The sequence below is a fragment of the Scyliorhinus torazame genome, chromosome 24 (assembly GCF_047496885.1).
Source record: "Scyliorhinus torazame isolate Kashiwa2021f chromosome 24, sScyTor2.1, whole genome shotgun sequence".
In the NCBI taxonomy this organism is placed as follows: domain Eukaryota; kingdom Metazoa; phylum Chordata; class Chondrichthyes; order Carcharhiniformes; family Scyliorhinidae; genus Scyliorhinus; species Scyliorhinus torazame.
The window spans coordinates 17,084,419-17,101,759 of record NC_092730.1 but is presented as its reverse complement, the minus strand read 5'-3'; the positions used below and the strand labels follow the sequence as shown (position 1 = coordinate 17,101,759).

General features: G+C 54.4%; 1 protein-coding gene across 2 annotated transcripts in view; it reads left to right on the top strand.

Moving 5' to 3' along the window:
* The window catches only part of LOC140399932 (ependymin-1-like), a 40,923-nt gene extending 24,100 nt beyond the window's left edge, over positions 1-16,823 (top strand). For both annotated transcript variants that reach the window (XM_072489417.1, XM_072489416.1), the window contains exons 5-7: positions 2,232-2,412; positions 5,458-5,545; positions 16,045-16,823. In XM_072489417.1, coding sequence (XP_072345518.1) covers positions 2,232-2,412; positions 5,458-5,545; positions 16,045-16,120 — 345 coding nt within the window. In that variant the 3' untranslated portion in view covers positions 16,121-16,823. The remainder of the gene's footprint in view (positions 1-2,231; positions 2,413-5,457; positions 5,546-16,044) is intronic.
* Positions 16,824-17,341: the final 518 nt, after the last annotated feature.

Below are 17,341 nucleotides of genomic sequence, written 5' to 3'. Positions count from 1 at the left end.
AAAGCTCCCTCTACACTGTCCCCATCAAACACTCCCAGGACAGGTACAGCATGGGGTTAGGTACAGAGAAAAGCTCCCTCTACACTGTCCCCATCAAACACTCCCAGGACATGTACAGCACGGGGTTAGATACAGAGTAAAGCTCCCTCTACACTGTCCCATCAAGCACTCCCAGGACAGGTACAGCACAGGGTTAAATACAGAGTAAAGCTCCCTCTACACTGTCCCCATCAAACACTACCAGGACAGGTACAGCACGGGGTTAGATACAGAGTAAAGCTCCCTCTACACTGTCCCCATCAAACACTCCCAGGACAGGTACAGCATGGGGTTAGATACAGAGTAAAGCTCCCTCTACACTGTCCCCATCAAACACTCCCAGGACAGGTACAGCACGGGGTTAGATACAGAGTAAAGCTCCCTCTACACTGTCCCATCAAACACTCCCAGGACAGGTACAGCACGGGGTTAGATACAGAGTAAAGCTCCCTCTACACTGTCCCCATCAAACACTCCCAGGACAGGTACAGCACGGGGTTAGATACAGAGTAAAGCTCCCTCTACACTGTCCCATCAAACACTCCCAGGACAGGTACAGCACGGGGTTAGATACAGAGTAAAGCTCCCTCTACACTGTCCCCATCAAACACTCCCAGGACAGGTACACCACGGGGTTAGATACAGAGTAAAGCTCCCTCTACACTGTCCCATCAAACACACCCAGGACAGGTACAGCACGGGGTTAGATACAGAGTAAAGCTCCCTCTACACTGTCCCCATCAAACACTCCCAGGACAGGTACAGCACGGGGTTAGATACAGAGTAAAGCTCCCTCTACACTGTCCCCATCAAACACTCCTGGGACAGGTACAGCGCGGGGTTAGATACAGAGTAAAGCTCCCTCTACACTGTCCCCCATCACACACATCCAGGGCAGGTACAGCACGGGGATAGATACAGAGTAAAGCTCCCTCGACATTGTCCCCATCAAACACTCCCTGGACAGGTACAGCATGGGGTTAGATACAGAGTAAAGCTCCCTCTACACTGTCCCCATCAAACACTCCCAGGACAGGTACAGCGCGGGGTTAGATACAGAGTAAAGCTCCCTCTACACTGTCCCCATTCACACACTCCCAGGTCAGGTACAGCACGGGGATAGATACAGAGTAAAGCTCCCTCAACATTGTCCCCATCAAACACTCCCTGGACAGGTACAGCATGGGGTTAGATACAGAGTAAAGCTCCCTCTACACTGTCCCCATCAAACACTCCCAGGACAGGCACAGCAGGGGGTTAGATACAGAGTAAAGCTCCCTCTACACTGTCCCCATCAAACACTCCCAGGACAGGCACAGCACGGGGTTAGATACAGAGTAATACCCCTCTACACTGTCCCCCATCAAACACTCCCAGGACAGGTACAGCACGGGGTTAGATACAGAGTAAAGCTCCCTCTGCACTGTCCCCATCAAACACTCCCAGGACAGGTACAGCATGGGGTTAGATACAGAGTAAAGCTTCCTCTACACTGTCCCCTTCAAACACTCCCAGGACAGGTACAGCACGGGGTTAGATACAGAGTAAAACTCCCTCTACACTGTCCCCATCAAACACTCCCAGGGCAGGTACAGCACGGGGTTAGATACAGAGTAAAGCTCCCTCTACACTGTCCCCATCAAACACTCCCAGGACAGGTACAGCACGGGGTTAGATACAGAGTAAAGCTCCCTCTACACTGTCCCCATCAAACACTCCCAGGACAGGTACCGCACGGGGTTAGATACAGAGTAAAGCTCCCTCTACACTGTCCCCATCAAACACTCCCAGGACAGGTACAGCACGGGGTTAGATACAGAGTACAGCTCCCTCTACACTGTCCCATCAAACACTCCCAGGACAGGTACAGCACGTGGTTAGATACAGAGTAAAGCTCCCTCTACACTGCCCCCATCAAACACTCCCAGGACAGGTACAGCACGTGGTTAGATACAGAGTAAAGCTCCCTCTACACTGTCCCATCAAACACTCCCAGGACAGGTACAGCACAGGGTTAGATACAGAGTAACGCTCCCTCTACACTGCCCCCATCAAACACTCCCAGGACAGGTACAGCACGGGGTTAGATACAGAGTAAAGCTCCCTCTACACTGTCCCCATCAAACACTCCCAGGACAGGTACAGGACGGGGTTAGATACAGAGTAAAGTTCTGCCTTCACCTCTGTTTCAGGCTGTGATTTACCAGTTCTACCCTAAGAACGGGAGCTGTGTGAAGTACCCGCTCCATGATCCGTTCCGGTCGTTCGCAATTCCCAAGAATGCAACATTTGTCGGTCAGATATATTTTGGTGACTCCTTGGACCCCGGAGATAGACTGCTGGTCGACGTCTGGATGGGTGCATTTGGCTCTGGTAAGCATGGGGCTGGACCCCTATTTATTCTACGTTCCCGACCCGCTTCCCCCACCTTCCTCCTCCCGCTCTCGCTCTCTCTCTCTCTCTCTCTCTCCCTCTCTCTCAGATTGGAATAAACATTCACTGACCGCCCCCTCCAGTGCCTCATCCAGTCTCTGCGCCGACTGTGTGTGAGTGACGCCTCCCACTGCCGAGAAGCACGCAGCTGGGGGAAGGCCGGAGTTTCCTACCTTTGTTTCATCGGTGGTTTGAAATCGGAGATCGGGGGCTAGGCCGTGATTTCGCTCAGTGGCTGGAGGGGCAGAATGGACTCCTCTTGTCCCTGTGTCACACAGAATGAGTTTGATTGTTCCATTGGCTGACTTTCCCTTCCCCCATGAGGAATGGGTGTCGCTGGCTAAGACAGAGCATTGATCGCCCATCTCTAATTGCCCCTCGTGAAGGTGGCGGGTGAGCCGCCATCTTGACCCCGCTGCAATCCCGTACGGTGTAGGTACACCCACCATGCTGTTAGGGAGGGCGCTCCCAGGATTTTGACCCCAGCCACAGCGAAGGAACGGCCGATATATTTCCGAGTCGGGATGGCGAGCGGCTCGGGGGGGGGGGGGGGGGGGGGGGGACACGACTTGCAGGCGGGGGTGTTTCCCCGTGCGTCTGCTGCTGCCCTCGTCCTTCTAGACGGTAGAGGTGGCGGGTTTGGAAGGTGCTGTCGAAGGAGCGAGTGGCTGCGGCGCGTCTTGTAGACGGTGCACACGGCCGCCGCTGTGCGTCGGGGGGGGGGGGAGGGAGCGAATGTTTGTGGTTAGCGCGTCGATCGAGCGGGGCTGCTTTGTCCTGGACGGTGTCGAGCTTCTCGAGTGTCGTTGGGAGCCGCGCTCATCCAGGCGAGTGGAGAGTATTCCCTCACACTCCTGACTTGTGCCTTGTAGATGGTGGACAGGCTTTGGGGGGAGTCAGGAGATGAGTTACTCTCCGCAGGATTCCCAGCCTCTGACCTGCTCTGGTAGCCACAGTATTAATGTGGCTGGGCCCAGTTCAGTGTCTGATCAATGGTAACCCCCAGGATGTTGATTGTGGGGGATTCAGCGATGGGAATGTCAAGGGGCGATGGTTAGATCCTCTCTTGTAGGAGATGGTCATTGCCGGGCACTTGTGTGGTGTGAATGTAACTTGCCCCTTGTCAGCCCCGAGCCTGGATATTGTCCGGGTCTTGCTGCATTTGGACAGGGACTGATTCAGTATCTGAGGAGCCGCGAATGGTGCTGAACATTGTGCAGTCGTCCGCAAACATCCCCACTTCTGACCTTGTGATGGAGGGAAGGTCATTGATGAAGCAGCTGAAGATGGTTGGGGCCTAGGACACGACCCCGAGGAAACTCCCGCAGTGACGTCCTGGAGCTGAGATGATTGACCTTCAACCGCCACAACCATCTTCCTTTGTGCCGGGTCTGACTCCAACCAGCGGAGAGTTTCCCCCTGATTCCCACTGACTCCAGTGTAGCTCGGGCTCCGTGATGTCACACTCGGCCAAACGCTGCCTCGATGTCGAGGGCAGTCACTCTCGCCTCACCTCTGGCATTCAGCTCTTTTGTCCATGTTTGAACCAAGGCTGGAATGAGGTCAGGAGCTGAGTGACCCTGGCGGAACCCAAACTGAGCGTCCGGGAGCAGGTTATTGCTGAGTAAGTGCTGCTTGATAACACTGTTGGCGACTCCTTCCATCACTCTGCTGAAGATGGAGAGCAGACTGATAGGGCAGATATTGGCTGGTTGGATTTTTTGTTTATTGTCACGTGTACCGAGGTCCAGTGAAAAGTATTTTTCAGTGAGCAGCTCAACAGATCATTAAGTACATGGGAAGAAATGAAAATACATAATAGGGCAACACAAGGTACACAATGTAAATACATAAGCACTGGCATCGGATGAAGCATACAGGGTGTAGTGTTAATGAGGTCAGTCCATAAGAAGGTCGTTTAGGAGTCTGGTAACAGCGGGTAAGAAGCTGTTTATGAGTCTGTTCGTGCGTGTTCTCAGACTTCTGTATCTCCCGCCCGATGGAAGAAGTTGGAAGAGTGAGTAAGCCGGGTGGGAGGGGTCTTTGATTATGCTGCCCGCTTTCCCCAGGCAGCGGGAGGTGTAGATGGAGTCAATGGATGGGAGGCGGGGTTCGTGTGATGGACTGGGCGGTGTTCACGACTCTCTGAAGTTTCTTGCGGTCCTGGGCCGAGCAGTTGCCATACCAGGCTGCGATGCAGCCCGATAGGATGCGTTCTATGCTTTCTTCGATTCCCGGCTTGGGTCACTGTCTGTGCGGAGTCTGCACATCCCCCCCGTGTCTGCGTGGGTTTCCTCCGGGTGCTCCGGTTTCCTCCCACAGTCCAAAGATGTGCGGGTTAGGTGGATTGGCCGTGATAAATTGCCCTTAACGTCCAAAAAATGTTGGGTGGGGTTACTGGGTTACGGGAATAGGGTGGAGGTGTGGGTTTAAGTAGGATGCTCTTTCCAAGGGCCGGTGCAGACTCGATGGGCCGAATGGCCTCCTTCTGCACTGTAAATTCTATGATTCTATGACTATCTTGGATTCGACAAGTCCTCTTAATGAACACACAGTTCATTAAGAACATTTAAACTGCACTCATCTACAGCTAATCTAACTACTTATATAAACTATGATCTGCTCTCACTTACACTATCGGTACTTCTGACTCTCTCTAGCTAGCTCCTGCACACACTCTCTCACAAGGCTTAGCAGCACTGATTTATATAGTTCGAACTGTAGCTCCCTCCAGTGGCTACTCTAGACACTTCATTAACCCTTGCAGTTCTTACAATTCTTTTTCTTTACACATTTAGAGTACCCAATTATTTTTCTTTCCCAATTGAGGGGCAATTTAGCGCGGCCAATCCACCTAACTCTGCACATCTTTGGGTTGTGGGGGCGAAACCCACGCAGACACGGGGGAGAATGGGCAAACTCCACACGGACAGTGACCCAGAGCCGGGATTCGAACCACTCCACCAACAATGTTTTATTTCCTAGGGTACTACTCGATGACCTACACCACGCACGGTTGCTTCCCCGTGTCCAGCATATACGCCAGCAAGGAAATCGGCTTTAAGTTGGAATCGTGAGTAGTTTTGACTTTTTCGCTGTCTTTGCTTTCTACGCCTGCGTCCGCTACCCACTCCCCACCCCCCCCCCCCCCCAGCCCCCTCCTTCCCGCCCCCCCCCCCCCCCCATCCCTCACCCCACCTAATGTTGTGTCTCCTTCCCCTCCGCCTGGCTCTCACTGGGCTACGGGGAGCGGGTCTAGGCCGCTCGAGCGTGATCCGCCATCCAATGAGATCACGGCCGGTCTGATTCTCACCTTGACCTCAGATTCGCCCCCCCCCCCTCCCCCCCAATAACCTTTCACCCCCCCCCCCTCCCCCTTGTCAATCGAGAATCTACCCACCTCGGCCTTAACGATGTTCAAAGGTTCTCATCCGCCGCCTCTCGAGGAAGAGAGTTCCGGAGAGTCGCCACCCTCCGAGAGAAAACATTTGTCCCCGTCTCCGTCTTAAACGGGGCGCCACTTATTTTTAAACGCCCCCCCCCCCTCCCCCCTCGTTCTCGGTTCTCCCACAAGAGGAAACAATCTCTCTTCACGAGATAGTCCCGTCATCCCCGGGGTCAAGTCTGGTGAACCGTCATTGCGCTCCCTTTGTGGCAGTGATATCCTTCCTGGGGTCAGGGGACTAAAACTGCTCACAGTACTCCAGGTGCGGCCTAACCAAGCTCCTGTCCAATTGAAGCCAGGCCTCGCAACTTAAATCCACTGGCGATAAAGGCTAACATTCCGTTAGGCGTCCTAATCGCTTTCTGCACCTGCGGGTTCGCCCTCGGTGAATTATAGACAAGGACACCCAGGTCCCTCTGTACACCCGCACTTTTCGAATCTCTCGCCGTTTGAGAAATACGCTACAAATCTGCTCCTTCGACTAAAGCGGATTATCGCATTTTTCCACATTATGTTGAACCTGCCCTCTTCCCGCCCACTCGCTAAGCCTGTCCTTATCTGCCTGTAGTTGCTTTGCATCTTCCTCACAACGCACATTCCGGTCTAGTTTTGCTTCAACTTGGAAATAGTACATTTGGTCCCCCACGTCCGAACCGTTGATGTGTACTGTGAACCGCTGGGGCCCCCTAATACTGATCCTTGGGGTACTCCACTAGCCACAGCCTCTCACCGCGAGAATGACCCGTTTGTTCCAACTCTCTGTTTTCTGCCTGTCAGCCAATCCTGAACCCCCCCCTACCCCATACCCTGTGCTTTTATTTCGCTATTCCACCTCCCGTGGGGGACTTTATCAAAAGAACCTTCCGAAAGTCCAAACTTACTCCGTCCGTCGACTCGCTTTTGTCGATTCCGCGACTGACATCATCAAAAGTTCCAACGCGCCACAGCGAAAAACCGCACCGACCTCCTCAGAAGACAAATATGGGACACAACCGACAGAACACCCTTCGTCGTCCAGAACTTCCCCGGAGCGGAGAAACTACGTCATCTTCTTCACAGCCTTCAACACGTCATTGATGACGATGAACATCTTGCCAAGGTCATCCCCACACCCCCACTACTTGCCTTCAAACAACCGCGCAACCTCAAACGAACCATTGTTTGCAGCAAACTACCCAGTCTTCAGAACAGTGTCCACGACACCACACAACCCTGTCATGGCAATCTCTGCAAGATGTGCCAGATCATCGACATGGATACCACCATTACACGTGAGAACACCACCCACCAGGTACGCGGTACATACTCGTGCAACTCGGCCCAAGTTGTCCACCTCATACGCTGCAGGAAAGGATGTCCCGAAGCGTGGTACATTGGCGAGACCATGCAGACGCTGCGACAACGAATGAACGGACATCGCGCGGCAATCACCAGGCAGGAATGTCCCCTTCCAGTCGGGGAACACTTTAGCGGTCAAGGGCATTCAGCCCCTGATCTCCGGGTAAGCGTTCTCCAAGGAGGCCTTCAGGACCCGCGACAACGCAGAATCGCCGAGCAGAAGCTTATAGCCAAGTTTTGCACACATGAGTGCGGCCTCAACCGGGACCTTGGATTCATGTCGCATTACATTCACCCCCCACCATCATAGAACATAGAACATTACAGCGCAGTACAGGCCCTTCGGCCCTCGATGTTGCGCCGACCTGTGAAACCATCTAAAGCCCATCTACACCATTCCCTTATCGTCCATATGTCTATCCAATGCCCATTTGAATGTCCTTAGTGTTGGCGAGTCCACTACTGTTGCACGCAGGGCATTCCACGCCCTTACTACTCTCTGAGTAAATAACCTACCTCTGACATCTGTCCTATATCTATCTCCCCTCAATTTAAAGCTATCATAGGTCATAGAATTTACAGTGCAGAAGGAGGCCATTCGGCCCATCGAGTCTGCACCGGCTCTTGGAAAGAGCACCCCACCCAAGGTCAACACCTCCACCCTATCCCCATAACCCAGTAACCCCACCCAACACCAAGGGCAATTTTGGACACTAAGGGCAATCTATCATGGCCAATCCACCTAACCTGCACATCTTTGGACTGTGGGAGGAAACCGGAGCACCCGGAGGAAACCCACGCAGACACGGGGAGGATGTGCAGACTCCACACAAACAGGGACCCAAGCCGGAATCGAACCTGGGACCCTGGAGCTGTGAAGCAATTGTGCTAACCACAATGCTACCATGCTGCGCATATCCCCTCGTGCTAGACATTACCATCCGAGGAAAAAGGCTCTCACTGTCCCACCCTATCCAATCCTCTGATCATCTTGTAATCCTCAATTAAGTCGCCTCTTAACCTTCTTCTCTCCAACGAAAACAGCCTCAAGTCCCTCAGCCTTCCCTCATAAGACCGTCCCTCCATACCAGGCAACATTCTGGTAAATCTCCTCTGCACCCTTTCCAATGCTTCCACATCCTTCCTATAATGCGGCGACCAGAATTGCACGCGATACTCCAAATGCGGCCGCACCAGAGTTTTGTACAGCTGCAACATGACCTCATGGCTCCGAAACTCAATCCCTCTACCAATAAAAGCTAACACACCGTACGCCTTCTTAACAACCCTCTCAACCTGGGTGGCAACGTTCAGGGATCTATGTACATGGACACCGAGATCTCTCTGCTCAGCCACACTGCCAAGAATCTTACCGTTAGCATCTGGCCTGGGCTTGCGAAATCCTACCAATTGTCCTGGCTTGAGACAATTCGCACCTCTTTAACCTGGGGTTACCCCTGTCTCCAGTTGCTCCGTCTGGACCTGTAAAGACTTAATTACCTGCAAAGACTCACATTCAAAGTATCGTCTGGCGTCTTGGACTTTGTCTATATATGTGTTTCTGGAACCCACCTCTCCATTCACCTGAGGAAGGAGCAGCGCTCCGAAAGCTAGTGATTCGAAACCAACCTGTTGGGCTTGAACCTGGTGTTGTGAGACTTCCTGCTGTGCTCACCCCAGCCCAACGCCGGCTTCGCCACGTCACGGTCGTCAGAAGGGATCGAGGGAGTGGGCGCCTGCACCCCAGGCCTTCTGGGCTCGGCTGCTACTTCCCGCCTGTGTCACCAGGGGGAGCTGGTGTATCGTTTCCCGGAGGGAGGTGCTTCATTGCAAGTCCCTGGCCCGGCGCAGTGTTCCGGGTGCAGTGCTTGGTCACCTCCACCCGCCCCAACCCCTGCGGCTCTTTGTGCTCCGGGGTCAGAGTGCGAAGTGTTAAAGGTCGCGCAGGTGCCGAACCCGTGCCCCAGGCAGGCACGGAAGGGGGGGGGGGAGGATATTTCTCGCCGATCGGCCAAACCTCCTGCCCCCTGACGCCCTCAGTGGTGTGGGCAACATCAGTCGCCCTGTGTAATATCGTCCATTACTCCGCTCTCCTCAACTCATCCGTGACCGGACCCCTGGCCCGTCGCTTTGTGGCCATCAGGTTTACCCCACAGACCCCCCCCCCCCCCCCCCCCCCTGATTATTCCCCTCACTCTCTTCCTGTTAGCGCGAGGAACGTTCGAGACCCTGCCCTGTCCCGGCACTCACCCGTCACCCTCGCATCGCTGACTGACACTGTCTCCCGGTGTCCCAGCAGTCCGAATTAAACAATCCCGTCCTTGTTCTCAAGTCCCTCCAGCCCCGACTACCCTCCCTATCTCTGTAACCTCCTCCAGCCCCGACAACCCTCCCTATCTCTGTAACCTCCTCCAGGCCCGACAACCCTCCCGATCTCTGTAACCTCCTCCAGCCCCCGACAACCCTCCCTATCTCTGTAACCTCATCCAGGCCCGACAACCCTCCCTATCTCTGTAACCTCCTCCAGCCCCGACAACCCTCCCTATCTCTGTAACCTCCTCCAGCCCCGACAACCCTCCCTATCTCTGTAACCTCCTCCAGCCCAACAACCCTCCCTATCTCTGTAACCTCCTCCAGCCCAACAACCCTCCCTATCTCTGTAACCTCCTCCAGCCCCGACTACCCTCCCTATCTCTGTAACCTCCTCCAGCCCAACAACCCTCCCTATCTCTGTAACCTCCTCCAGCCCAACAACCCTCCCTATCTCTGTAACCTCCTCCAGCCCCGACAACCCTCCCTATCTCTGTAACCTCCTCCAGCCCCGACAACCCTCCCTATCTCTGTAACCTCATCCAAACCCCATAACCCTCCCTATCTCTGTAACCTCCTCCAGCCCCGACAATCCTCCCTATCTCTGTAACCTCCTCCAGCCCCTACAACCTTCCCTATCTCTGTAACCTCCTCCAGCCCCTACAACCCTCCCTATCTCTGTAACCTCCTCCAAACACCATAACCCTCCCTATCTCTGTAACCTCCTCCAGCCCCGACAACCCTCCCTATCTCTGTAACCTCCTCCAGCCCCGACAACCCTCCCTATCTCTGTAACCTCCTCCAGCCCCGACAACCCTCCCTATCTCTGTAACCTCATCCAGCCCCAACAACCCTCCCTATCTCTGTAACCTCCTCCAGCCCCTACAACCCTCCCTATCACTGTAACCTCCTCCAGCCCCTCCAACCCTCCCTATCTCTGTAAACTCCTCCAGCCCCGACAACCCTCCCTATCTCTGTAACCTCCTCCAGCCCCGACAACCCTCCCTATCTCTGTAACCTCCTCCAGCCCCTACAACCCTCCCTATCTCTGTAACCGCCTCCAGCCCCCGACTACCCTCCCTATCTCTGTAACCTCATCCAGCCCCAACAACCCTCCCTATCTCTGTAACCTCCTCCAGCCCCTACAACCCTCCCTATCGCTGTAATCTCCTCCAGCCCCTACAACCCTCCCTATCTCTGTAACCTCCTCCAGCCCCGACAACCCTCCCTATCTCTGTAACCTCCTCCAAACCCCACAACCCTCCCTATCTCTGTAACCTCATCCAGCCCCAACAACCCTCCCTATCTCTGTAACCTCCTCCAGTCCCTACAACCCCCTCCCTATCTCTGTAACCACCTCCAGCCCCGACAACCCTCCCTATCTCTGTAACCTCCTCCAGGCCCGACAACCCTCCCTATCTCTGTAACCTCCTCCAGCCCCTACAACCCTCCCTATCTCTGTAACCTCCTCCAATCCCATACAACCCTCCCTATCTCTGTAACCTCCTCCAATCCCATACAACCCTCCCTATCTCTGTAACCTCCTCCAAACCCCATTACCCTCCCTATCTCTGTAACCTCCTCCAGCCCCCTACACCCCTCCCTATCACTGTAACCTCTTCCAGCCCCTACGACCCTCCCTATCTCTGTAACCTCCTCCAATCCCATACAACCCTCCCTATCTCTGTAACCTCCTCCAATCCCATACAACCCTCCCTATCTCTGTAACCTCCTCCAAACCCCATTACCCTCCCTATCTCTGTAACCTCCTCCAGCCCCCTACACCCCTCCCTATCACTGTAACCTCTTCCAGCCCCTACGACCCTCCCTATCTCTCTAACCTCCTCCAGCCCCGACAACCCTCCCTATCTCTCTAACCTCCTCCAGCCCCTACAACCCTCCCTATCTCTCTAACCTCCTCCAGCCCCGACAACCCTCCCTATCTCTCTAACCTCATCCAGCCCCGACAACCCTCCCTATCTCTGTAACCGCCTCCAGCCCCGACAACCCTCCCTATCTCTGTAACCTCCTCCAGCCCCTACAACCCTCCCTATCTCTGTAACCTCCTCCAGTCCCTACAACCCTCCCTATCTCTGTAACCTCCTCCAGTCCCTACAGCCCTCCCTATCTCTGTAACCTCCTCCAGTCCCGACAATCCTCCCTATCTCTGTAACCTCCTCCAGCCCCTACAACCTTCCCTATCTCTGTAACCTCCTCCAGCCCCCACAACCCTCCCTATCGCTGTAACCTCCTCCAGCGCCTACAACCCTCTCTATCTCTGTAACCTCCTCCAAACCCCATAACCCTCCCTATCTCTGTAACCTCCTCCAGCTCCCCCGACAATCCTCCCTATCTCTGTAACCTCCTCCAGCCCCTACAACCCTCCCCATCTCTGTAACCTCCTCCAGCGACTACAATCCTCCCTATCTCTGTAACCTCCTCCAGCCACTACAATCCTCCCTATGTCTGTAACCCCCTCCAGCCCCTACAACCCTCCCCATCTCTGTAACCACCTCCAGCCCCTACAACGCTCCTCATCTCTGTAACCTCCTCCAGCCCCGACAACCCTCCCTATCTCTGTAAACTCCTCCAGCCCCTACAACCCTCCCTATCTCTGTAACCTCCTCCAAACACCATAACCCTCCCTATCTCTGTAAGCTCCTCCAGCCCCGACAACCCTCCCTAGCTCTGTAACCTCCTCCAGCCCCTACAACCTTCCCTATCTCTGTAATCTCCTCCAGCCCCTACAACCCTCTCTATCTCTGTAACCTCCTCCAAACCCCATAACCCTCCCTATCTCTTTAACCTCCTCCAGCTCCCACAACAATCCTCCCTATCTCTGTAACCTCCTCCAGCCCCTACAACCCTCCCCATCTCTGTAATCTCCTCCAGCGACTACAATCCTCCCTATCTCTGTAACCTCCTCCAGCACCTACAACCCTCCCTATCGCTGTAACCTCCTCCAGCCCCTACAACCCTCCCTATCTCTGTAACCTCCTCCAAACACCATAACCCTCCCTATCTCTGTAACCTCCTCCAGGCCCGACAACCCTCCCTATCTCTGTAACCTCCTCCAGCCCCTACAACCCTCCCTATCTCTGTAACCTCCTCCAGCCCCTACAACCTTCCCTATCTCTGTAACCTCCTCCAGTCCCTACACCCGTCCCTATCACTGTAACCTCCTCCAGGCCCGACAACCCTCCCTATCTCTGTAACCTCCTCCAGCCCCGACAACCCTCCCTATCTCTGTAACCTCCTCCAGCCCCTACAACCTTCCCTATCTCTGTAACCTCCTCCAGCCCCTACAACCCTCCTCATCTCTGTCACCTCCTCCAGCCCCGACAACCCTCCCTATCTCTGTAACCTCCTCCAGCCCCGACAACCCTCCCTATCTCTGTAACTTCCTTCAGCCCCTACAACCCTCCCTATCTCTGTCACCTCGTCCAGCCCCTACAACCCTCCCTATCTCTGTAACCTCCTCCAGCCCCAACAACCCTCCCTATCTCTGTAACCTCCTCCAGCCCCTACAACCCTCCCTATCTCTGTAACCTCCTCCAGCCCCGACAACCCTCCCTATCTCTGTCACCTCCTCCAGCCCCTACAACCCTCCCTATCTCTGTAACCTCCTCCAGCCCCGACAACCCTCCCTATCTCTGTAACCTCCTCCAGCCCCTACAACCCTCCCTATCTCTGTAACCTCCTCCAGCCCCTACAACCCTCCCTATCTCTGTAACCTCCTCCAGCCCCAACAACCCTCCCTATCTCTGTAACCTCCTCCACCCCGACAACCCTCCCTATCTCTGTAACCTCCTCCAGCCCCTACAACCCTCCCTATCTCTGTCACCTCCTCCAGCCCCTACAACCCTCCCTATCTCTGTAACCTCCTCCAGCCCCTACAACCTTCCCTATCTCTGTAACCTCCTCCAGTCCCTACAGCCCTCCCTATCTCTAACCTCCTCCAGCCCCTACAACCCTCCCTATCTCTGTAACCTCCTCCAGTCCCAGTAACCCTCCCTATCTCTGTAACCTCCTCCAGTCCCTACAGCCCTCCCTATCTCTGTAACCTCCTCCAGTCCCTACAGCCCTCCCTATCTCTAACCTCCTCCAGCCCCTACAACCCTCCCTATCTCTGTAACCTCCTCCAGCCCCTACACCCTCCCTATCTCTGTAACCTCCTCCAGCCCCTACAACCCTCCCTATCTCTGTAACCTCCCCCAGCCCCTACACCCCTCCCTATCTCTGTAACCTCCTCCAGCCCCTACAACCCTCCCTATCTCTGTAACCTCCTCCAGCCCCTACAACCCTCCCTCTCTCTGTAACCTCCTCCAGCCCCTACAACCCTCCCTATCTCTGTAACCTCCTCCAGCCCCTACACCCCTCCCTATCTCTGTAACCTCCTCCAGCCCCTATAACCCTGCCTATCTCTGTAACCTCCTCCAGCCCCTACAACCCTCGCTATCTCTGTAACCTCCTCCAGCCCCTATAACCCTTCCTATCTCTGTAACCTCCTCCAGCCCCTACAACCCTCGCTATCTCTGTAACCTCCTCCAGCCCCTACAACCCTCCCTATCTCTGTAACCTCCTCCAGCCCCTACACCCCTCCCTATCTCTGTAACCTCCTCCAGCCCCTATAACCCTGCCTATCTCTGTAACCTCCTCCAGCCCCTACAACCCTCGCTATCTCTGTAACCTCCTCCAGCCCCTACACCCCTCCCTATCTCTGTAACCTCCTCCAGCCCCTACAACCCTCCCTATCTCTGTAACCTCCTCCAGCCCCCTACAACCCTCCCTATCTCTGTAACCTCCTCCAGCCCCGACAACCCTCCCTATCTCTGTAACCTCCTCCAGCCCCTACAACCCTCCCTATCTCTGTAACCTCCTCCAGCCCCTACACCCCTCCCTATCTCTGTAACCTCCTCCAGCCCCTACACCCCTCCCTATCTCTGTAACCTCCTCCAGTCCCTACAACCCTCCCTATCTCTGTAACCTCCTCTAGCCCCTACACCCCTCCCTATCTCTGTAACCTCCTCCAGCCCCTACACCCCTCCCTATCTCTGTAACCTCCTCCAGTCCCTACAACCCTCCCTATCTCTGTAACCTCCTCCAGCCCCTACACCCCTCCCTATCTCTGTAACCTCCTCCAGCCCCTACACCCCTCCCTATCTCTGTAACCTCCTCCAGCCCCTACACCCCTCCCTATCTCTGTAACCTCCTCCAGCCCCTACAACCCTCACTTTCTCTGTAACCTCCTCCAGCCCCCACAACCCTCCCTAGCTCTGTAACCTCCTCCAGCCCCTACACTCCTCCCTATCTCTGTAACCTCCTCCAGCTGCTACAAGCCTCCCTATCCCTGTAACCTCCTCCAGCCCCTACACCCCTCCCTATCTCTGTAACCTCCTCCAGCCCCTACAACCCTCACTTTCTCTGTAACCTCCTCCAGCCCCCACAACCCTCCCTAGCTCTGTAACCTCCTCCAGCCCCTACACCCCTCCCTATCTCTGTAACCTCCTCCAGCTGCTACAACCCTCCCTATCTCTGTAACCTCCTCCAGCCCCTACAACCCTCCCTATCTCTGTAACCTCCTCCAGCTGCTACAACCCTCCACACAAGACAGTCGCCCGAGGCCGGAATCGAACCCGGGTCCCTGGCGCCGTGAGGGAGCGGCGCTAACCCACTGCGCCGCCGTGCAGCGACGCTGGTTTGCTTTCCTACGAAGTGCCTCAATTGGTTGGCGAAGGAGGGGGATGGCGCTAAGTCAATGCAATTTGTCGTTGCCACATTTTCCCGTTGAGAGGTTAACCTCTTCCGCCCGTGCGGATCCGTGGGAGCAGAGTTGGGGGTGGGGAGACTCTGGGTGACGGGGGGGGGGGGGGCGGGGGGCGGGAGGGGGGCCTTGTTCCCCTCCGCCCCCACCCCCCCCCCCGGTGTCCTGGTCCACACCCGTGATTCGACAACAGCACCGCGCTGCCCGCCCTCTGTTTACGGGAGGCAATTGGCTCTGGCTCCAATCGGCCACCTGCCCCCCTCGGACGGGCGACTGCCTGGATGTGGATGGCTTTCGGGGAACGTTGGTGGACGAGACTGCAACGGGCAGCACGGTAGCACGGTGGTTAGCACAATTGCTTCACAACTTCAGGGTCCCAGGTTCGATTCCCGGCTTGGGTCACTGTGCGGAGTCTGCACATCCTCCCCGTGTGTGCGTGGGTTTCCTCCGGGTGCTCCGGTTTCCTCCCACAGTCCAAAGATGTGCGGGTTAGGTGGATTGGCCGTGATAAATTGCCCTTTGTGTCCAAAATTGCCCTTAGTGTTGGGTGGGGTTACTGGGTTATGGGGATAGGGTGGAGGTGTTGATCTTGGGTAGGGTGCTCTTTCCAAGAGCCGGTGCAGACTCGATGGGCCGAATGGCCTCCTTCTGCACTGTAAATTCTATGATAATTCTATGATAATTCTGTTTTGTGTTTTCTTTTTTTCGTGTCTAGGTTCACCAACTTGACAAAGGGGATCCGTGATCCGGATATATTTAAACCTCCACCAGTCTGCTTTCAACAGAACTGAACCCAAGTGAATATTCTCACAGAGAGTCGGTTCAAAGTCAGGATTCACCAAAAACACCGCGATGATCTGACTCAATATTAAGATTCATCAACTCACGCTAATGATCGACTCAATATTAAGATTCATCAACTCACGCTAATGATCGACTCAATATTAAGATTCATCAACTCACGCTAATGATCGACTCAATATTAAGATTCATCAACTCACGCTAATGATCGACTCAATATTAAGATTCATCAATCTCGCTGTGATAATCTGTTTTGATATTAATCAAGATTTATTGGGCAGTACGGTGGCGCAGTGGCTAGCACTGCTGCCCCACGGCACCGAGGTCCCGGGTTCGATCCGGGCCCCGGGGTCACTGTCCGTGTGGAGTTTGCACATTCTCCCCGTGTCTGCGTGGGTTTCGCCCCCACAACCCAAAGATGTGCCGGGTAGGTGGATTGGCCGCGCTAAATTGCCCCTTAATTGGGAAAAAAAGTAATTGGGTACTCTAAACTTATTTTTAAAAAAAACGATTTATTGAACTCACGGCGATAATCTGATTCAATATTAAAATTTATCGAACTCGCTGTAATAATCTGACTCAATATAAAGATTTCTCGAACTCGCTGTAATAATCTGATTCAATATTAAAATTTATCGAACTCGCTGTAATAATCTGTCTCAATATAAAGATTTCTCGAACTCGCTGTAATAATCTGACTCAATATACAGATTTCTCGAACTCGCTGTAACAAAGAATAGTTGAGGGCCGCACGGTGGCGCAGTGGTTAGCACAGTTGCCTCACGGCGCCAAGGTCCCAGGTTCGATCCCGGCTCTGGGTCACTGTCCGTGTGTGGGGTTTGCACATTCTCTACGTGTCTGCGTGGGTTTCGCCCCCACAACCCAAAGATGTGCAGGGTAGGTGGATTGGCCACGCTAAATTGCCCCTTAATTGGGAAAAATAATTGGGTACTCTAAATTTTTTTTTTAAATAAAGAATCTGTTGAGTTTGCAAACTTTGGTGGTCAAATTTCCCGAGGTCATCCGAAATTCTGCTGGTTTCCACCCTTACTCTCACCTCGTATTATTCACCTTTAACCCCTGACCTTCCTTGCTCCAGACCTGTTGTCCAGTAACGAATGCCTTGATTTTAAAATTCCCGCCCTTGTGTTTAAACCCCTCAATGCCCTCTCCACGCCCTCCTGTGTAATCTCCGCCGGCCCCCACAGCTC